Below are 23,928 nucleotides of genomic sequence, written 5' to 3' on the forward strand. Positions count from 1 at the left end.
AAAGGAATTTTTATTAATTAGTTTTCAAAATATATAGGATTCACTGGAACTATTTAAAGCCTAGAGATATGTTGGCATATTGCTTCTCTATATTCTTTTCTTTCTTTCTTTCTTTCTTTCTTTCATTCTTTCTTTCTTTTTTTATTCTTCTCCCAATATTCTTATACCAAAATTCTGGAAGCGCTGAGAGTTCTGCATTGCCAGACAAGTAAGAAAAATTTCAACTTAAATAATCTATGTTTTGATGTGATCATGGGATCACTACAAGAATGTGTGTGTGTGTGTGTGTGTGTGTGTGTGTGTGTGTGTGTGTGTGTGTGCCATTCAGTGTTAAAGAAAATTGAAACATAAATCAGTTTATAATTATATACAAGTTGTAGAAAAATCATACAGTCAGTATGGTCAGTCTCACATAGTAAAGTAAAGAGTGGTCCAGTGTGGTGTCTCAGGAGACAAGGGAGCTTATTTTCAATGATGTTCACCTGAAGTTGATCCTGGACTTAAATACTGCATGGAGAACTTGAGGTTTTTCATCCTCCGTACAAGCACCATGGGCTCACTTAAACACACACACACAACACAGAGTCACACTCACAGGCATGCACACTCAGACATGCACGCAAACAAATACAATTTAAAACTGTTTTCTATATTTTAAATATGCATATAGACTTACCCAATTAAAAAATTTATTGATCCTATACTTCTTAAGGGAGGAGCAAGGATGGCAAAGCTAGCAGGAAACACAAATAAGAGCATGGTGCAGAACTTGAAGGCTTAAGTGCTCACAAGCTGTGAAAGGAGGAAAATTTAAAATGTCTACTCTGTAAGAGCTACTATTTGCTCTTTTCATAATTTTGCTCCACAGTGTTTCAAATTTGTTAAAATAGAAAAGCCCCTGGCCTTCAGAGGGAATCCCTCTAATACACACCCATGCCCACACCCACACCCACACCCACACACACACACACACACACACACACACACACACACACACCATACATACAACACAAATAGGCTTTCATTTTAAGTCTAAACAATTATTAGACAAGCCCCACCATTAAAAGGAAATATAAAATTGGTAAGGACCAGACACTACAAGGAGCTCTTTTTACTCCACTACATGATTAAAAACCTCCATGTTTGTTAATTAAAACCATAAAAGCCAGAAATATTGAGGGCATCTCAAACCATGGGGCAGTATCCAGCCTAGAAGGGTAGACTGTGTTTGAACTGCTCATGGGATCTAAGCTTCCAAGACCAAATGTGAACCTGGAATCTATGGCAGCTGTCATTTATATAAAAAGACTTTTGTCTACTTATAGCTTGGATAGCTATTATGAAGCAAGTATAGATTGAATACATCAGTGTGTAGGGTTCATAGTCATGCATATTTTGAAAGAACCACTTAAAAGCAGTCTAGATATAAAACTTAAAAGACCTATTGTAAATCATGGAAAATTGGTACACCCAAGGCAGCTCATTTAGTTTTAAAATAATTATAATATGTCTTCAGAGAATTTCTTAAAGAAATACCATAAATTCTGTGATCATCACACAACGGAGTGTGGTTGATTCTTTTAAAGGCATTAATTTGTATTTATTACAACAAAACTAAAGGAAAGAAAAAAATGACATTTTTTGTTAACATTAAATGGGTAAATAGACTAATAAAAAGACATAATGAGCCCAATGCCTCAGATCCTTATTGTTTACAAGAACTGAAAGCCTTAAAGCTTGGAAGATTTTAATCAAGGCTTCCATTAACCACCCTGTGAATATCCTAGGGATTGCAGGAATTTAAACAAAGAAGGAAGTAGAATGCTTTTAAAATGACTTAATGTAATTCAGTATTATGATATGTAACAGTTTTAGCCATTAAACAACAGGTGACATGTCACAGCCAAGCATTTGTCTTTCTTCTCAATGACAATACATCAAATAAGACATACAATCAGCCACAGGTCAAATCTAAGAGAAATTATCAGTGAATACGAACAATAATCTAGGAAAGTAATTATGACAGTTTTTGTATACAATGCTTCAATCCAAAAGGCAAAGTACATATGGTAGACATTTGAAATGACTATATGGAAGATGTTGTGTATATTTTTCTTTTACATTTACTCACAGAATTAAATATGTTACTTTGTTCATTTCATACCTTAATATCCTGCTTCCTCTTGAAAGACCCTTGCATAACTTTTTTTTTGGCTTGGCATGTAACAAGACACATGACGCATGTGTGTTTGTGCAGTGTTTCTGAGCCCTATCAGTTGAGAAGAATCGTACACACACATGGAGGAGCTTCACACATTATTTTTTACCCTGAGTCACAAGTGCAGGTTGTATCTAGTTTCTGTTTGGATTTTTTTTTTTTGAGACAGGGTTTCTCTATGTAGCCTTGGCTGTCCTGGTCTCGCTTTGTAGACCAGGCTGGCCTCAAACTCACAGCAATCCGCTTGCCTCTGCCTCCCGAGTGCTGGGATTAAAGGCGTGTGCCACCATGCCCAGCTGGCTTTCTTTTCTTTGATTCTTATTCACATTTCTCAAAGAATACTTTCCAACTCCCAGTGAAGAGAAAATGAATTCCAAAGACTCCTCATTTATTAAGCGGATTATAAATATCCCTGAAACCATATATCCATAAACATATAAGTAACTCTAAATTGACTGTACACATATTTAAATATGTGTGTATGCTTGTTTGCACACACACACACACACACACACGCGTGCGTGCATACACACACAAGCACATGCAACATTAACAACTAAAACAAAAGAGCCCATAGCTTCATGAAGCAGAAAGGCTTGGGGTATGAAGCAAAGGTTGCAGGAAGGAAAAGAAAGCAGAGAAAATATATAGTCATATTTTAATTAAGAAAAGAATTTGTTTACTCCAGGAGACTTGACATCTGCCTTTAGTGGTATAATCAACCTACTGGACACTCTTCTTGCTCCCCGTCCACAGACAAGACAGAGCCCTGGTATCTACAGCTTGTCTATGATGTTAGTGTTTCCTAGGATAATCTGTACACCTACGCTGGCAAGTACTGGATGATTATGTCGAAGTCAATTCATCTGAAGTCCCTTCAAACCGAAGTTCTCTAAAAGAGATAACACTGTCAATTCTGCCTTAGATATTTATTTACTTACTTACTTTCATTCTTTCTTTTTATCCTGAAGCATTCAAATGTTTTATTGCGCTTACTCTACTATATAGGATTAAAGGAGGAGAAAGTCGTAACATTCTTTCCTTTCATTGAGAAGAGATTTTTTTTACATAATTTTCCTTCATAGTATGTCCTGATGATTATCTCCCTTCTCGCCTCTTCTCCCACTTCCTCACCATCTCCCCTCCCATATGGATCATCCCTACCTCCACCCTCCCCCCCACTTTCAGCTTCTCATTATAAAACTATCACGCCCCAAAGCGATAAAGTAAGAAAAAAATGTTTTATTCCTTAGATGTTTTAATATATCTGTATTACCTCTTCCAGAATTTCATATGTTTTGAATATATTCATCCCCCAACACCTCCCCTACTTCCCCCCAGATCCATACATACCATTCCATTAGAAACTTAATCTGAAAAAAAGGGAGCGAGAGAGAAAGATTGAGGAATAATCTGAATACACTTGCGATTTGATAGGTATAAAACCAGTGGTTCCGTCCTCACTTGCCTCTGGTGTTCTGCTCACAGGGCTACCACATATTGATATTGCAATTAAATACATCATCACTACTAACAACATCATTTGCATTTTTCTCTGTTATTATTATTATTGAGATTTTATTATTATTATCATCATCATCATCATCATCATCATCATCATCATCATCATGGCTGTTACTATTCATCATCTCTCCTAGTCATACAAATAGGAAGCTACCTTTTGGTCACTCACGTATATAAGCTTTCCTAACTTAAAGCTTCTACATGTAAGCAAGTCTATGAAAGTGATTTCTATTTCCAGTGTCTCAAAGGAGGCTCCATGTTATCACTGACAGAGTAAGGAATCAGGCCACTTACTAACTGGCATCATCCAACCTTATCGTCTACAGTCCTGACCAACCATCATGTGTAAAATACCGCATCGATGTAATTAAAAGTTTACTCAACTAGAGTCCCAATAGAATGTCCTCCTCTCTGTCGAGAGAAGCATGGGAGAATGGCAAAGTAGAAGGATCCAGAGGGTCCTAGAAACCTACAAGTAGAACATTATGATAGGCAGATTTGGGCACAGGGGTCCTGCTCAAACTAAGGCACTAGCCAAGGACAATACAGGTGGTAAACCTTAAACTCCTACCCAGATCTAGACAATGGACAGAACACTCTCCATAGTAGAGTGGAGAGTGGGATATTACTTTCTCACATACTCTGGTGCCTCACCTTTGACCATGTCCCCTGGAGGGGGAGACCTGGTGGCACTCAGAGGAAGGACAGCAGGTTACCAAGAAGAGACTTGATACCCTATGAACATATACAGGGGGAGGTAATCCCCCTCAGGAACAGTCATAGGGGAGGGGAATAAGGGGAAAATGGGAGGGAGGGAAGAATAGAAGGATACAAGGGATGGGATAACCATTGAGATGTAACAAGAATAAATTAATAAAGGAGAAAAAAAGTTTACTCAAGTTATCTTTAGGCCTACCCCAAAATCATGCCCTGTTTTGTTTTGAATTTTTCCAAACAAATACTTTTTTAAATGTCTCTGTATATTGTCCATTGTTTCCTTGTACTATACTTCATATTAATTCTGTTAAGCTTTTCTAGATCTTGAAAACAAATGATCTGGGCTGAGTTTTCATAGTTTTCTCCTTATGACTTATCTTCTACGTCTTCAGATTTACCTACTAACAGCCCAGTCTGTTTTACTTAGATATTTTTAAAAATATGTCTTATTTCAAGTTATGTGCATCTTTATTTATGTCATAGAACTTCAGGTGCCCACAGAGTTCAGAAGAAGATGTTGGACTACTATGTGCAGGAGGACTGGGAACCAAATACAGGTTCTCTGCAAGAGCAATCTGTGCTTCCACATGGCAGGCCATCACTTCAGTTGCTAGGTTCATGTTGTTGTTCATTGGTTGGTTGGCAACAAGTAAGAAACCTATTTGTAAATACTATCTGTCTTTCATATCAGTGTGACCTTATATGTTTTTGATAAAGTCACTTTCTACTTTTCTCTACTTTAAAATTTTTTTAATTTATTATAATTTATTCAGACTACATTCCAATAGGAATGCTCATTTTTATCTTTTAAGGAACTACATTGATATTTATTGGACAACAAGCAATACTACTTACTGTAGGAGGAAGGGGTTCTATAGTTCTCCTTAAATTCTATAGGGTTATTTAAGCCTTGGTTAGTTTAGTCTATTGTATTTTGATTCTTTTAAAACAAGTTCTTGACCAAGGTGAGCATTTAAGATCTACATCTGTATATGCGTGCCATGCATTCAAATGTCATGAGTAGAAATGCATTTTAAGAGGACTTTGCACACAGCAGAATAATTAGAATAAACAAAATAGAGGTGAGATAGAATGGTTTTCTATGCTTTCCTTTAATAACCAACTTTAATGCTCATAATAAACTTGTAAATGACCCAGAAGTCCACAATTGACTTAGATATTCAAATAACAGCTGATTTTTCACACATACATAATAAATTCATTTTCTTTCAGAAACATTTTAGGAAACAGCTAGATCCCTGTGTGTTTATAACATTAGGTTTCATTTTAGTATAATTCCTTATTAAACTAAATGTCAAGGTGAGTAAGAAACCTTTCCATTATAAAAGTAAGAAGGGTAACTGAGAGATTCTCTTCTGGTAATACACAAATACATTTTTCCTAACTCTCACAATTATGAACTTTCTCCCTATCATAATGTATAAAGGAAATGTCAGGGTTTCTATTCCTTAACTACCACTGTGGGGTAATTCTAACTAATGAAAGTCCAGGAATGATAAATTTCTCCCATTTCCCAGGAGTATATACGCATAGCCTGGAGAAGTGACCTATACTTGCCAATAAATGCCTTAGCTATGTCATCCCACAAACAAGCCTAATTATAGGGACAACAAATCAAACCATTTGGAATAGCAAGCAAGATGCAATTATTTAACTACAAAGACATTTGATGGCATACTCCTTAAAATAGTAAAAGCTCGAATTAAATGACCGATTACAGGGAATAGATCATTTTCTTTAGAGCAAAGTACAGAAAATTACTATAAGAACCGTAAATACGATGTAGTAGAATATATCCTCACATTCAAGATGTTCCTGTATTATTTTAAAGTTAACTCATACGGCGTTTTAATAATAAACATAAAACATTGGTATTCCATATGTCTTTGTGAGTGTGCACATGTGTGTGTCCACAAAGGGATATATTCAATATGTAGATTATCTGTGCTCTTTCATTCACATCTATGCTACAAGATATCCATAATGAACATTTACTTTCATTTGGAAAGAAAAAAATGCTAGGAAATACTAGTTTAACCTTTTTGTTTTGCTTTGTTATTTGTTTTTCCTAGACTCTTTCTCATCTCTTTTCAACTCTACCCCTACCTACCCTTAACCTAGAAGCTATTCCCAATGTGGAAAACCACAGGGGCTAATTAGAAAGACGGCCCTTTCATTATGACCACCCATACTTCAAATAGTCATCTCTGAATAATGAGATATTAACTCTGAAAGAACATAAAGTACTAAGATAGGTTTATAGTTTTCAGATTTCTGTGGGATAAAACTGAATTATTCACACCCATTAAACAGAGTTTGAATGATTCACAGCCGATTTTATTTTTATAATTGTAATGAAACAGCTGGGATTACAGTCTATTCATGGACTCCTAAGAAATTTGCACCCCACCTACTAAAATTAGTTTCCTCATCCAAAATTCTGATCAGCACATCTGACGAAGAACAAAACAGACAGTGGTGCTCAATGCCAGCAAAGTAGAGACACACACTTTTTTTTCTGTCATTTTGCCACCAAGGTCATTTTATTTCTTATTGTGCATATTTCTCCTTTCACCTCAATCATAAGAAGCCCTCTAATTACCTGACTTTTTTTCAACACTGTTATTTATAAAGAATGAGCATTCTCTTGTCTTTCAAGGTAAGTTTAAACGGTGAAAATTTTCAATGTTTCAGACTATGTGTGACAGTTATTCATAAGTTTCTCATTTCCAATGACTACATGACTACATATTTTCATTTGTAATTCAGATGGATTTTTCTCTCTTCAGATTAGATATATTAAGCTTAAAATATAAGGTTTGTGTCTTATAGCTACTTCACCCATTAATTTATGCATCAGTATTTTTAAGCTTCAACAAGAAATTGACATGGCTCATATATTTAGCATGTAAGTGAAATTTAAACAACTATATATTCTAGTATCTAGAAGTTTCCAATGCAAGAGAAACGGGGCTACATAAGGGATGGATGAATCCTCCAGGGTCACATAACTACTTACTCGGAAATTATGTTTATAACACAAAGCCTACTCTCCTCCAGTGCAATGAAGTTCTCACTGTGAAACCAGGAAGAACAAAAAGGAAAGCATGAAATGAGAATTAGAAACATGAATTCGTGTTCTCCTGTCAATAAAACCCAACGGAATGAAGCACACACTTCCAAAACCCAAATGCAGGGTTCAGAGTACTATTCAATATAATGTCGAGATCCCTTGAAAAATTTCAGAAATATTGAACGTTCATGGGATATTGAGGTGAACTCTTACACAAACCAACTGGAATCCCATTACAAAGTATAAGGGCTTCAGAGAAGGAGAAGTAAGGAGATATTGGTATATAATAGGAATCATCTATGTGATCCACATTCATTTCATTCTAGCTACATAATTCAAACAATGTATATGGAATTTCATATTTTATTAAGAATATGTACTGTTGAAATTTGAAAATAGCAAGAACTACACAAGAATAACTAATGGATATTCTAAGATATCATAAACACCTCCATTAATTGGGCTGTGTTTTGTAAGACCAATAAATCTATGAAAGTTTACAAATAAGTTAAGGGCCATTTTTACTGTATCAGGGACTTCTTCCTGTGAAAAGCAAATGGCTATTCTAAGGAAAGTAAGCACCTTTAAATGTTTAGATTACAAAAATAGAAGACTAGTTTAACATATTTGCTCAAACAAATGCAACTGGTATGAAGTTTATGTTTGTGGACATATAATTTATGATGAGTTGAGTCTCCGTATTTTTTCAAGCACACAAGTGCAAATGCAATTTTACAGTGTTCTTTATTTTCTCCTTCCAGTACTTTATTAAGGCACAATAGCTATAAAATCTGGTATTTTGATAATCTAAGGAAGAAAATATTTTGTAATGTAATATCTGTGTATGCACAATACATGAGAATAAGGATAGACATCTTTCAAATAACAAACCTTAAGCTCTCTTCTCTTGTGCCTTCAGAACACACACAGTTCCTCACAAATACATTCAGCCTGTATCTTAAAAAACAAGCTTTACAAACAAGTTGAGAGATTCTGAAAGGAAGCTAGAATATGGCCCCAGGAAACTACATGGACCCAAGACAGAAACTGTTCTCTCAAAAACAAAACAAAGCAAAAAATCAAAAGCAAAAACAAAACAAAATTGTAAGCTAGCCTATGCAAAGTGTATTCACCTGAAACACTGCATAGATTTTGTTTAGGAAAAAAGATACTGCTTGCAATTATGTATGTCTATGCACTATACTGCAGATACAATACAAGGTAAGATATCAAAAAATTTACCTAGGTATTACATGTATGAATGTTCACATAAACAATAAGAAGCAAAAAAAAACAATAAGAATCAGCTATCTGAGATTATTAATTGTTCTTCAATTCTTTTTTATCATGATTAAATACTCAATTTATAGGTCAGCTGCCAATGAGTAAGTATTTACTCCATATTGTTTCCCTCGTTTATTAAGACTGGAATTACTTTCTATCTTTAAAAAAATATCCTTTTAAAAGCAGTGAGCTGAGCATTATCATTAGTTAGTAGATATATTCTCTAATACAGATTATAAATTATACCATAACATATATAAAGAAATGAAAAAGCTGTGCAATGATAAATACATGGAATTATGAATGTGTTCTACATTTTTGTTTGTTTGGTTAGTTAGTTAGTTAATGATACAGATGCTCAACTCATTGTAGCCAAGGCTAGTCTGGAACTTACTATGCCGATCAAGCGGTCCTTCTTCTCGCAGTATTTCATCTGCCTCAAAGTTTTGAGTGCTAGGGTTATTGGTATGACCTTTTCAGCCAAGCTTCAAAGTGTTCTTTATTAGTAAAACTGGAAATAGTCTAAATTCTCATCATTCAATATATTAAACATATAATGTGGGTAACAATAATAATAAAGGCTTAAAACAAATATTGTGACATATCTGTATGAGCAAAGAAAAACCTTCACATCATATTGTTAAATTTTTTAAAAAAGATAGGGCAAAGGTGAAGAAAATGTCCAAGCAATGCCTTGCCCAGCACAAGACCCACTCCATGGGAGAAAAGCCAGTCCCTGACATTATTAACAACGCTCTGCTATGCGTAGCAGAGTTGTCCTCTGAGAGAATCTACCCAGCAGTGCTTTGAAACCGATGCTGAGACTCACAGCCAAACAGTGGGCAATGTGTAGCGAGTCTTATGGAGAAAGGGGGTAGGAGAAAAAGACCTGGAAATGACAGGAGCTCCATAAGAAGCCTAACAGAGCCAGCTAACCAGTGCCCAGAGAGGACTGCTGAGACTGAGGCACCAAGCACAGACCATGCGTGGACTGGACCCAGGCCCTACACAGATTTATCTGATGGGCAGTTGAAGCTTCATGTGGGTCCTCTAGTAAGAGAAGCAGGGGCTGTCTCTGACATGGACTCTGTTGCCAGCTTTTTGATCACTTCACTCTGGTGAGACCGGCCTGCCAGGCCCCAGAAAAAGAAGACATGCTCAGTCCTGATACAACTTGATGAGCTGAGGTGGATGGAGGGGTGGACTCCCTTTTTCTGAGGAACAGGGGAGGAAAGCTGGGGAGGAGGGAAATAGGGTGGGACTGGGAGGAGAGGAAGGATGGGGCTACGGCCAGGATATAAATGAATAAAAAAAATAAGGGAAAAAAAAAACAGACAAACAAACAAAAAAAGCAAATTATGGAATTAAAGGTACATAATCCTAGGCTTCAATAAAAATAGATATGTGAATGTGCCTAAAGATACATTTGATAACAAAACAGACAATAACTTGGGCATTGGAATGTAGCCATGGGTTTTTTTTTTTTCATTTTCTGTATGGATCTCATCTTTGTAACAGGCATATGTTAGTTTCATAACTTCAGAATCCTCTCTTTCAATATTATTCATATACACGTAAGATGCTGGAGAAACGCAAACTCATTCTGAAAGTGTAGGTAGTCCCCCAGGCACTAATAGCAACCACAGTAAGATGAGGAAGGCTATGCTGGATGCTAACCTACCAGCCAGGGCAGCATGCCATCTCTGCCTTGACAGGCAGTACGAGGTCTGGCAAACTATTTCATCTCACATTCTCCGTTTCCTAATCTAAATAAAGGGAACAGAAATAGTTTGAACTTCAAGGATTTTGGATTAATTAATATTATGGCATTAATGGCGTAATAAATAAATGGAAAGGCAATAGAAATTGAAATGTTAAAGTTTCAATTGCTTAGCATTAATTATAAACAGCCATCTATGTTTTAACAGTTCCTTCGTTTTTAATGCCTTCCTGGGCAGGATTTTTTTTTTCCTGAAGTGGCTTTGCAGGTTTTGTCTTCTTCAGTGAGAATTCCAATTAGACAGCTACAGAGCTGTTCTTGTGATATATTGGATTATAAGCTAAGCTCATAAAGTTAATTCTCTGAGAAGAGATTATTTTATGGGTCATTTATCTACCAAGACCTTTTTTTAAAAGCATGGTCAAGAATAAGTCTTGAATGTAAAACTTAAATGAAATGTAACATTACAGATGAATGCAATTCAGTGCACTCTATTGCCATGGATCTTATGATTTCTCCACATAAATTACTGATTTCACCAAAAAGCCATAGCAGAAACATATCATTTGCACTCATATACTCATCAAATCTTGAGAAATAATCTGTATCCATGGTTTTTTAATGTAGGAGAATTAAGTATATTTTATTTTTAAAATGTGTGTGTGTGTGTGTGTGTGTGTGTGTGTGTGTGTGTGTGTGTGTGTGTGTGTGTTTCATTCTCTGGTTAACCTTGATGTTACAAATAAGTAAATTTCCATATGAACCTCTTTCCTAATTAACATGCCTAAGTTAAATTCATAAAACTAAGAAACTGCTGCTTTAAAAAGGCAAGCTAACTTGTGTAATTATATTTGAAAGGCATTTACCACTCTAACATGAAGAAGAATATCTAACGTCCAATTTAGTTTATTTTTCCTATAGTCAGAAAATCAGAATTAAGACTCTTTTACCCTAACTTCTAAGCACTGACAACACAGACAGAATATACTGTGAGCTAAAGTGTTATAAAATTTTTTTCCAAAAATAAAATTCATCAATTTAGAAACCATTGCTAATAATAAACATCTATAAATGGTATTGCCTCTCCCAAGTGAAGGAAAGAGGTGATTCAAATTCCTCATCCTAATATCACATAGGAACCCCACGTTGTCAAGGTTCCCAGTATAGACCAGTCACATGACCATTGTCCTCGCCTTGCAATCTTTAAAAGCTCTTAACCAAACTCTATGAAGAGAGAAAACAATAGAGAAGATAATATTTATGGTGCTTTTTGGTGGAAGGCGTAACAAAATCCAAAATGATTACCTGTTATATAAAGATTGATACTGTAATATAAAATCTACCTGTTAGTTTACCCACTGAAAAAAAAAATGCTAGATTCACATCAGGAAATGTCTGATGGTGATACTTCGGAGTCACTGTGCACCTACCTCTCTGTATGCTTAAAATGTGGGCCATCTGTATACTCTTCCCCCTCCCATATCTAAACAAGTGCAACAACGGTTCCCTTTGGGACTCCTGGTATGTACTGCCTCAGACAGTGGGGGGGGGGTGTCGTGAGGCACAGAGGTGAGGAGGACAAAAGCAAAGCAAAAGTTAGTTATACAGGAAATAACAAATAGATACTTGAAGTAAGTGACAGCATTTCATTTTGACTACCAATATAGACAGAACACTAAGATAAATCTGTTCCCCCTGTTTTGGAATCCATGCCAGACTTCACAGTCTAGTTTATAACAAAGCAGGTTTTAAATGTGAGAGAATATTTTTACAAACACCTATTTGAGCCAGTGGAGCTGAAGTACAAAATAAAATTACTTTACTAGAAACCTCATTAGTAAAACTAAAAAAAACAAACTTGTTTATGTGTCGTTTCACTATTTTCTATTCATCAAAAATTATATCTTATTGTGAAATATTACCCACTAGTAAGAATGGGGGAAAGCTACCCAAAATTTATTTATTAAAAACAATTAAAATGGCCATGCTTATAATGATTACACTAAGATCAATCCCTAGGCTTTATTTTTGAAAATACCCAAAGATATTTTGAGTTTAGATGATAAATTTTCCTAATTAAAAAAATCAATACATGGGATGCGTGGAGAGATTAGTACAACAACTATACAATATTGGGATAAAATAAATAGCATTTAATGTGTTTTTTTTTTCTTTAGGCAAATAACATATCAATGTGCTTCTGATGGAGTCTCAGCCCATTTGTGTTGGATTAGACACATGTAAAAAGCTCTGAGATGATCAGGAAAATGGTTATTTACATAGACATTAAGTCAACAGTCTGTGTAGGATGACTTAGATTCTGGCTTTGTTTTCATTAAATATGAAGCAAAGCAATAAGTAGCTGTTTTGACTTAAAAACATTTTATTTTAAAAAGGTTCCTGTGGTCTTGTGTCAGTTGTTGGAAAGGTAGTCACTTGGGGCTTGTTTGCATGGCTGCCAATAGACTGTCCCCCAAAGGACATTTTTTGCATCTGAAAGGAAGCCCTTTCCAGTATCAGTGGCCTTTAGACTATAAACTTAACACTACTGAAGAACGGGAGAAATAAGGTCTGCTTTGTACTGGCTCAGCATCACCTTTACCCGATGAGCAAATAATCACACTACTTTTGCTTATCAGGCACTCTGGATCTGAGCACCTCAAATAGGCTGACAAACGTTAATTAACTAAGCCACACAGCCCTGCTGTGAGGAAGGCAGTAAGTAGATCCTGGGTGAGAGATAGATGTTTGGATTTCCTGCAGGCTCGCTCGCCTTTGACAGGCAGTGGCCTACCACGGAACTCAACGACTCCCAGGGGCCCACATCTGAAAGTCTCCACTAATTCCAGAGCAGGGTAGGATGGAAATGTTAAACCCAACAAACTCTGACAAGGACATTGAGCAAAAAGCAGTCTCACTGTGTCTCAGTTTCCCCTAAGTGTGCTAAACAAAGTTCCTAATAACTAGAGTGCTTAAACCTGGGGTAGAATTTGTGTCTAAGCATGCAACTAGGGCACTGTTGCAACAAATGATTTGCTGGTGCCTGGCTGGTGAATTGTCCTACTTCCTCCTACAGACTCAGCCATTCCACTTACCTATGCTAGGGCATTTGCTTAAATGAGAACGCCATTTGACACTGGCAAAATCTCTGTGAAATTTAAGGACCAATTTTTTTCTCCCCATTTGCTTGCTTCTCTGACCAAAAAATAAATTCTGCCACAAAATAACTTTCAAAATTCTATGTATGAATAAAATCAAGAATGATAAAATGGAAATTAGTAAAAGATCTATACAATTATATTTGTTATGTGTTTCCCTAAAAGTAAATGTGTATATACACACATTTGTAGAAATACATTGTAAAAGAAACTGCTCAGAATAAAGGGCACAAAATTCTTCATAGGCTAATCATGATGATAATCCATCACTTGAATATGGAGGAAAATATTGGAATATCGAGAACTAATTGATTATCCCACTTTGGCATAGTTAATGTTAAATATCTGTAGGTTCTTCATAGGGCCAAATTTAAATATAAGTTAAAACATTGAGTTTGTATTTATTAAACTTCAGTGACCGCTATAGGAATAGAGCTTTAAAAAACAAAACATTTTCGTTAACTGTGCACAACTTTAAGAAAAATATAACAAAAGTTTTATCTAACAAAAAAAGACCACATATTCCTTCAGATTCACAAAATACTCAAATGTTTTATAATAATATTGATTGACATAAAAGTCGAACTATTTAAACCGCAATTTACAGGGAAAAACTTAAGTCAATGTGTCCTGTGTCACCATCTAAGCCCAGTGAGCCACATAGGTGATACAAACAATTTAATGTTCTGCATGCCTTTACTATTCATAACTAAGCAAAGATAAAAGGACATTCACTAAATGAGATCAGACATAAATGGCATGATATTTCTGCCCCCCCCCCCCGCCAAAGAAAGGGCAAATACTGTTCTAGGCCTCAACAAACAAAAGGGGAAAAAAAAACATGTAAGCAAACAAAGAAACAGAATAAAGAGTTGATGCTAATGGAAGGAATACTGGGAAATGGAAGCTCTTCTTGAGACGCTTCCTTCTACACTTCTATGAATGGACACTAGACCCAGTAAAAATGCATCAACTAATTAAAAATTTTAAGAAAAATATTTCATTGGAAGATGAGCATCCTGAAAGCAGCATTATAATCACATGATTTGTGAAAGAAGCATGTACACATTTGGCCTAGTCACTTGGTATGTTTCCAATTTTAGTAGTCCTTAACGACATTAACTCAACATGTGCTAGGTCCTACAGTCAGCAACAGCAATCTACACAAAAGCTTTTACTGGCTCACCGTACGGCATGCTGTACTGAGTAAACCAATGCAAAACTCACACCCATGTCATCAGTGAGTTTCTGGAAGTAGGCGTGCATTCCAGACAAGGCTAGAAACTAGAAAGTTAATGTTTCGCCCTGTAGATAGGCAGAACATTGTAATTCCAGGCATTTCTACACTTTTACTGGGCATTTATAAACATAATAAAAGTTTGGAAATTTTCACCTACGCAGTTGAACTGCACTACTTTTTGCCTTTAATAAACATGGCAATGATGCTGTGCTAAGTACTTCCTTCCAGAAAGAACAGGTAGGATGTTTGCTAAGATAATACAGCATCCTGTATCCCACCACCAAGAAGACTGGGAATCGCCTCAGTTTCTCAACCAGATCTGTTCTGCTCGTTAATGGGACCAAGTTTCTTTCAAAGCTCATTTAGATATTACAGATGAAACATTTGAAATTCGGCTAGGGAACCAAACCCAATATTGTGCAACAAGCCAAACTGGCCACTCTTTCTATTCCGAATGTCCAATAAGCTGAAAGATTCATAAAAGAAGTAATGGAGCACTAAGTATAAATCTTAAAGATGCAGATTTTATTGAAGACACGGAAGAATGAGTCTGGCTTTTTAAAAGGTGTGCGTGCACCCGTGCTCTGAAATAAAGTAGACGGCAGCCTTGGGAGACCACAGAGCACAAGGTTAGAGACTGAGGCGTTCGCGGAGGAGATAGCTGAGCTGAAGATCTCCTATGTCAGCAGCTAATGCGGAGGAAGTGAAAGGGCAGTTGACATGCTGCAATAGAAACTTGAAGTCAGGGAATTAGAGAAGTAGAGGGACGGAAAAGCATGAACTGCTTTCAGACCTTCTGCCATCCTTGGCCTTATCACAATACTGGTTGGATTTACGCTCTGCTACCTAGTCAGCTAATTTTCATTCCAAATTCTTGGCGGAAGGCAGGAAAGTTGACAGACTGGAAATAGCTTTTTTTTTTTTTTTTTAATTACTAGAATAACTTGTAGCCAAGCAGAAATGCCAGTTACGTGGAAAAGGACAAGACGAGGCTCTGGTGATCTGAAGGACTAGCACCGAGCATACATTCTCAAGATGTCACTGGACACTCGCAGTACATGTAACACCCATTGTCCCTCTCAACCCGAAGTCAGAAGAGGCCCACCATGCTCAGAGAAAGCTAGTCACAATCAGACGGGTGCGGCTACCTGCGGTTATGAAGGAAGCACACTAAAAGAAGCATGCTTGTGGAGACTACAAAATTGTTGGTTTTCTTCCCAAAGTTCCTTAGAGAACATTTGCTCTTTACAGACAACAGGAAAAAGTCTTTGTTTTTTGTGGTTACAAGGTACCCCTCCTTCTATAGTCAAGGCTTAGCTCCGGGTCTTGAGGCATGAGGAGCAATGGCTTTTATCATTAACTAAGGCACCTTCACAGAATGCTCCTTAACTCTGCCCTACAACACCTGAGACACAGGGAAGGGGGGTCAGAGATTCTGAAGGAAGTGAGAACAAAGCAGCTAAACCTATTCACAGCAAGGAACTTCCTGGCTGACCTATGGTCTCTGACCTTCAGGTCAAAGCCCTGGGTATGAACTCCATTACCCAACCAGATGTTTTTGTAAAGTGAGCTAGTTTCTCTGATCCTACCTTTTGTGCAGGAACATCCAGACATCTCAGCACTGAGGTGAAATACTTCTGGGTACCCACTCCCTTGGGCAAAATACATATATGGCATACCACGAGCTCATGAAGTGTCAAAAGCTAAAATGTTTTTTTGAGAACACTACTATACAAATGAAGATTTTCCTTAGTTGTAGTTTCTGTCTCATTTTCTACCTAGTTCCCTCTCTAAAAGGCCCTGAGAGTATGAAATAAAAGTAAGTCTCTTTTGGGCAGTATTTGCACCACCCATGTTGAGATTTTGCTCATCCTTTTCATTCATTCTGACAATTGAACTACAGGCATTGGTGTGTGTGTGTGAGTGTGTGTGTGTGTGTGTGTGTGTGTGTGTGTGTGTGTGTGTTACAAAACAAAACACTGCTTCCTGGATTAACATCTTGTCCAGGAGTTTACATTCTTAGCGTTCTAATCTGTGCTAACCTCCCTTATCAGCTGTGGACTGTTTCACAGAAAAGTACAATTTAGAAGTCAGATCATTATTTGAATACAGCTGAGCATCTTTATGGGATTAGAAAGCTTCCTCCTCCAAAGGCCGCTTTGCTGTTTTGCATAGTCACCAAGAATGATTAACCAACATTCAACTGGAGCTGAAAGCAAAGACAAATAGGCAGTTGCCTACCTGGGACTGCATGTGTGTATTCCGTACAAGCTCCTACGAGCTACTTTCTGCTCCTTTGGCCTTCATGCATATATATTATCCCTACGTCAATATAGATACTTTTATTCCACTACACAGCACATTAAATATAGAAAAATATATGTTCCCTTCAAAAAATATAAATAATTTTTTTAAAAAAAGGAAACCTTCCTACCCGTAACAGCGACTGAGACTCATCCTTGGTCTTGCTCTCTCCAGAAGCAGGGTACTGCTGGGTGAGGGATGCAGACTTCTCACCGCCGGCTGGCGCCCCTTGCAGGAAGCCCTTGGTATCAACTGCCAAGCCATACATAGGTCTTGCCAGGTGGGCAGCTTCAACATTGGGGCTGTCCCTTAGAGTCTTTGTCTGCTCTTGGGAGGTGGACACAGGTGTCAAGAGCCCTAAGCTTGCTTGAGTATAGGATGGACTGCCCCGGAGGATGTCAGCCCCTCTCCATGCCACGCCACGAAGGTCGTCGGTGGAACTCTCGGCCCAGACTTTATCTTTCAGCCCTTCCTTGTCATCAACTTTCTCCCTCTTGACTATGTTCTCTGGAACTGTCTCTCCCATCTTAGAGTCTGGGTTTAGCAGACTGTAGACCTTGAGGTCAATTTTGGGCTCTTCTTTGATGGTGGGTATGACATGGCCATCCTCTTCGCCATTAGCAGTAGTGATTTCCTGTTCCTGACAGTGAACCGTGTTGAAGTGTTCCAATAGTGACTGAGTGTCAGCAGCTATGAAACTGCACTGGCGACATTTGTAGCAGCTGTGTGCTCTCCTGAAAGGAAGAAAAGAGTCAATGGAGAGCCAGAATTCTGACGGGAATGCTCTGTGCTGAAATAGTCCTCATGCACCTGGTTTCTCTCATGCAATGTTAGCAGGTAGAAAAATATACAAGATTCTCAACACCCAGAATTGAAATTTAATTAATAGGTATTTTCATTTCTATATAAGAATGTAAAGTTTTCTCTAGCACTAACACAGACACACACACACACACACACACACACACACACACACACACACACACACACAAACACAAACACACACACACGGGAGCCAGTTAATTACCACTAGAACCGGGGGTTTATCTTTATTATCACCTACTCTGTTCATTTTATTCTGATGGATAATCATCAGTTCTGTGTTAGTTAAGTTGATATTCCCATTTTTACAACTGATTTCACCAATGGCCTTTCCACTTTTTGCTAATCTCAGCTGAACTGAGCCATTTTTTTTCACTATAAATATATTAACATTTTAATGCCATGTTCCTATTTATACCTTTCCTACATATTAAAATATTCTGTGATTAAAATATTCCTTTCCAGCACATATTTAAATCAGTCAATGACACAGGCTATCTGATCTATACAATCTAGAAAGTAAGATTTATTTAAACAAGGTTTTATAAAGGAATTACGTGAACTGTAGGTAGACGTATAAACTGAGCAAACTGAATGTCTGCAAGATGTCAAACACCATGGCAATGGCAGCACAGAGAGATTTGCTAAAGGAGCCTGTATATGTGCTGATGTATGTACTATCTTTTCAAATCATAAAACAAAGCGATCGTATTGCCAGGTATTATAATGACTCCATTGTTAAAGAAAATAAAGCTACTATATTAGGACAAATGTTTGATTTAAAAAGGTATCTAACTGTAAAAAAACATACAAGAAAAATACACAAATTTTTACAATGAAGCATCCTTTTCTTTGATTAAAAAGCCTTAGTTAACTCTCTATATGTCATATGAAGCAGTTTTTACTTACCTCATATGTTACCAAAAAATAGTACTAATAATAACCTCACAGTAAGGCCTATGAGCTATCACTTGAAGTTATTCCACTTGCAGATAATCCTCAATATATCATTTTGCCAGCTGCTGCCTACATAGTGGTAAAATAGGAACTCATAGTCCTCGCTTCCTTGGCACTTACAGGATGGTCATAGTATATTAATATGAAGTCACAAAGAATGATGTGTGGAAAGAAGGACATGAAAGAGAGAGAGTAAGGCATATGAGGGTTACTTTTGAAATTCAAAGACCTCCCGAGGGAAGTATATAAATCCAAAGGACAACAAGGAGCTATCCTCTTTTGGGGATGAGGAGGAGGTGTCCTGATTAGACTTGCAACTGCTGTGATGAAACCCCAGGACCTAAGCAACTTCAGGAAGGAAGATTTATTTGGCTTATATTTCATCATCATTGTTCATCATCCAAGGAAGTCAGGGCAGGAACTCAAGCAAGGCAGGAACGTGGAGGCAGAGGCCAGTGAGGGTACTGCTTACTTGCTTGCTCCTCGTGGCTTGCTCAGCTAAGGGTTGACTCCACACCCACAATGAGCAGGGCTCTCCCCCCATCAATCACTAATTTAAAAATGTCCTACAGGCTTGCCTACAGCCTGACCTTATGTAGGCATTTTCTCAATTGAGGTCCCTTCCTCTCAGATGACTCTAATTTGTGTCAAGTTGACATAAAACTAGCAAGCACAGGAGGAAAAAAGCACATTGTAGCAAGTGTGAGATGCAGAAGAGGCTACTGTAGATGAGGAAACAACAACAAGGAAATAGTCTGATCAATCCACTGAAAGTGCCATTCATTCATTAATGGTTGTAATGGGGGGCAGGGGAGAAAAACTTTTCAAGCCTAAGGATAACACTAGGCAGAGAGGAATATGATAAACATATGGTTTAATTATAGACGGAGTGGTTATAATAGTTTCTGGATTAATAAATCTGTCATGTTATGAGGCTTCTCTGATGATGGAATGACAAAACAGCTAGGCTCTCAAGTCCAGGGTTTATTGATGAGCAAATAGGTGGAGAAATGGTGCCTCACCCATTTAGTCTACACAAAGCTGATGTCACAAAGCTTCCAGCTTCCAGATCAACACTCTGCCTCTAAATATGCTGAAGCCTAAATGCCCCACAATGTTTTAAAGTAAATGAAATTACAGACATGATGAAAAGTGAAACAATAAAGGGGGAGGCTACAAAAGATCTTACAATAGAAAAGAGAATGAGGACAAATAACCACTTATAAAACAGGTCATGTGCTACCTTTCCAAGGCTGCTTCATCTTCCTGAAACTCTATGTCCAGCCATGACTTGAGAACCTAAATTTTTTGTGGGAGCCAATACAAACACCAGTATCTAGCTAAATGACACTTTATACCAGAAATATCATGATTCTAAATGAGGAAATCATAATATACCAGATATATCATGATTCTGAATGACTACACTCACAAGCTATCTCTAATCCTTTTTACGTTAATGAAACTCAGGTAAAACCCTACTCTCCTTCAGCATCTTAGGATTCACCCTGACGACTATTTAGGAAGAGGGTAGAGATGGATGGTGCAGTGAAACAGTAATTAAGCCACTAAGCTGTTCATGCTCTGAGACCACTGGAAACCACTAGGAGAGGCAGAAATGACAGTTAACTACAAAGCTCTCTTGAGACTCTCTTAGAATCAAGCCTAAACGAATGATAGAGTGACAATTAAAAATAGAATATTACTTTCAAATGTTTGGGGGTGGTGTGAACACCACCATACCCTTTACTAAAAAAAGAGGGTAACTTCTCAAACTCCAACCTGCATAGCTACCATCTGGAAACATGGAAACAACTCAGACTCTCGATGTTGGCCACAAGGCCATGATTGTATGAAAATTTCATAAGTTTCCAAATAAGACTCACACTGTGGGTTCCAGAGATCATACCTCAGTAACAAGAATCAAGTGCCTATGGCCAGAAAGGACCACAAGATATACATAAGTTAGCTTGCCAGGAAATCTGCAGATTATTGGGCATTCTCACAGCATCTTGTTAATAACGAGCAACATATATTCTCATCCCTTCTTCCAGAGAATCAACTTAACAGCTGCACATATTAAAACAGCACACATGAAACGTTGAGAGAGCTACAGCGGGGAATGTGTGCGACGCTGATGTTATATGGGAAGCAAGAAGCAGCAGAGAGAAATTAGGAAGTATATACATGGTGCAGCTTAAGACGTGCTCTGAAGAAACACTGCATTAAGCCAATGTTAATTATTTCAAACCGAAAGACACAAAGCACCTTTTTCAAATCATTCATGAATATCACAATGGACAGGTGCCTGTGATACAGATGTTTGCCAGGTTTTCTACGAGCATGTCTTTACTTTTATATCCTTAGAAGACTGTCTGGGTGGTTGGTAAGCAATACTAGGTTCATTTCATTTGGCAATATTTCTCCTGCTTCCGCTTTCCAACTTTGCTAATGAGAACGTGTCAAGCAACTTCTCCTTTCTAAGTACCTCATTTATTGTTTGTCTGTAGCTGCTCTCAAGTATTTTGACTTTTCACTTTTCAAACATATGTATGGGTAAGTTTATTATAATGCATTTTGCCTAGTGTGTTTCATGCTTCTTTGCATCTATATATTTATATCCTTCATCAGTGAGTCCTAGAAGATGCTGTTTCCTCTTTCCTCCTCAAATACTGGCTGCCTATGATCCATACCATTCGCTTTATTCTTTTCTTCTAAGATTTGGATGAGTTGTGTAACTGCATAGATGTCATTGTATTTCCATATCATGTTATCTGGTTTCATATTTTCCACTGCCTTACTATTTCTTCAAAACTTCCTCTCTAAGCCTGAAGAGATGGTCCAGCAGTTAAGAAGACTGGCTTCTCTTCCAAAAGACCCAGACCTGATTCCTAGCATCCATATGGGATTTCAAGGCTGTCTGTAACTCCAGAAAGAGCCAATCAAACACCCTTTTCTGGTCCCTGAGGTCATCAAGCAAACAAGTGGTGCACAGACAAACATGCAGACAAAACATCAACATACACCAAATAATTAAGTTAATTAAACATTTAATTCAATTAATATTTATTCAGAAAATATAGTTCTAATGCCTCATTGTGATTAATGCAGAGGCTCTTTATCATTACCTAATGAGTCAATTATCCTATTTGCTTTCTTTAATTTCCAATGATTATGCTTTTTAATTAGTAATGGCATTTGTTCATCACCTCCCTCGGTAATAATTTATAGTTTTTCATTGCACGAACAATTTTAAGTGGTAACTTTTGATTTTTTAAAAACATGACAATTATGATATTATAACTAAAAATTCCTGTATCTAATTTTCCTAAGTGTCTGAATCTATCATTTATGCTTTCTCCTTTTTTCATATACAGTGTATCCTTCCTCTGTCTATGATGCAAAGCTTGCAATCATGAGCACATACAGAACCTGTCTTAACCCATGACTACTTGTAAATGAAAATTGAGTACTTTTCTATAGTCAAATTTATGTTTATTTCTGAAGGCAACAGTCAAGCAGTGAACGTAGGAATAAATTGATCAGCAGCAGCATTAAAGTAGAACTTGTAAATTCAGCTCCTTTCCTGAGTGACCCCCCAGCCTCATTCTTGGCTAAATCCAGCAGACACACTGGCATTTGTCCTCTGTGCAACCTCACATGCCGCACTTACGTTTCACTTCTCCCTCACTACCATTTAGTTCATTCTTAGTGAAGTAAAGAATAAGCTTTGGAAATTCCCCTAAATTTGTGGAAGTCTGGCAATGCATTAAAAGTATGCTTTAACTCGAATGCTTGTTTACAATTGCTTTGTAAGAAGACTTTTGCCCTACTTAGATGTGAAACATAAGTTATAACCCTGTACATTTTGATAAAAAATGGTAACCAAGAGCAAGTGGGTGCACTGTCTATTGAGTAATAAATTAATAAAAGACATGATGGAAGAGAAGCAGATTCATGCAAGGAAAAGAGTGTCATCTACAAGGTGAGTAGGGGACAGTTTAAGCATGCATAAACACAGGGAGGGATGATAACGGACCCCATTTCCAGATACTGAGTGAAAAAGATGTCAGCTCCCCTAAGAACAGCCCAGTTCTTATGTAATCCACAGCAGGACACCTCAGAGTTCCACATCAACTCTGTTTCGGGTACAAATTATTCTACACGCATTGCACAGTTACGCTGGCTTTTATTACAGTCTCATTCTTGTACGTAAAGCATTCAAAGCCTAGGATGCTCCGTTACAAGAACAGCCAATGATGATAGACATTCTCTAGGAGGACAAGAGTATAGGAAAATCTAGAAAGATGGAATTGAGATGAGGTGAAACAACCTCTTATTCTCCTTTTAAAACATGGCATTTAAAGAAAATACATTCTTAGCTGATTGAGTTTTAAGTCATTGCATGGTTATTTCACTTTGTATCCCTAAGGCTGCCAATGTGACCAGCATTTAGTAAAGTTTCCTTATATTTCCTAGTCATGAATTATCACTCTTGAAATCATAAGGCTCTAAACTTCAAATAATTCCATAATGGCTCTCAGATTGAAATGAATAGCCTAAAATGTAAAAGGTCCTTAGATCAATGAAATTATATAAGTATTTAAAAGTAAGTATTATTAAATACTCAGTGCCCTAAGAACACATTCTATTTAATTTCTTAGCTAAGAAATGCTGAGAGTTTGACTTATATTCAAAGCCAACATGCAACTGTCTTTGGCATATACCCTTAGAGCCTCAAACTGCTCTAAAGCTATGTAATGAACGATTAAAATATAACTCACCTTGGAGCTGTCAGGATTGGAAACTATTACGGAGGCAAATGCTCCTGGGTAATCCATTTGCATAAAGACATTTGCCAAGATCTATGCATGCTCATGTATTAAACTG

General features: G+C 37.2%; 1 protein-coding gene across 1 annotated transcript in view; it reads right to left on the minus strand.

The window, feature by feature from the left end:
- The window catches only part of TRPS1 (transcriptional repressor GATA binding 1), a 236,542-nt gene that overhangs the window by 151,005 nt on the left and 61,609 nt on the right, over nucleotides 1-23,928 (minus strand). Inside the window, 1 exon segment of the mRNA XM_084751232.1 lies at nucleotides 17,390-17,993. Coding sequence (XP_084607358.1) covers nucleotides 17,390-17,993 — 604 coding nt within the window.

Source organism: Acomys minous, assembly GCF_964271855.1.
Source record: "Acomys minous genome assembly, chromosome: 12".
NCBI classification, from domain to species: Eukaryota; Metazoa; Chordata; class Mammalia; order Rodentia; family Muridae; genus Acomys; species Acomys minous.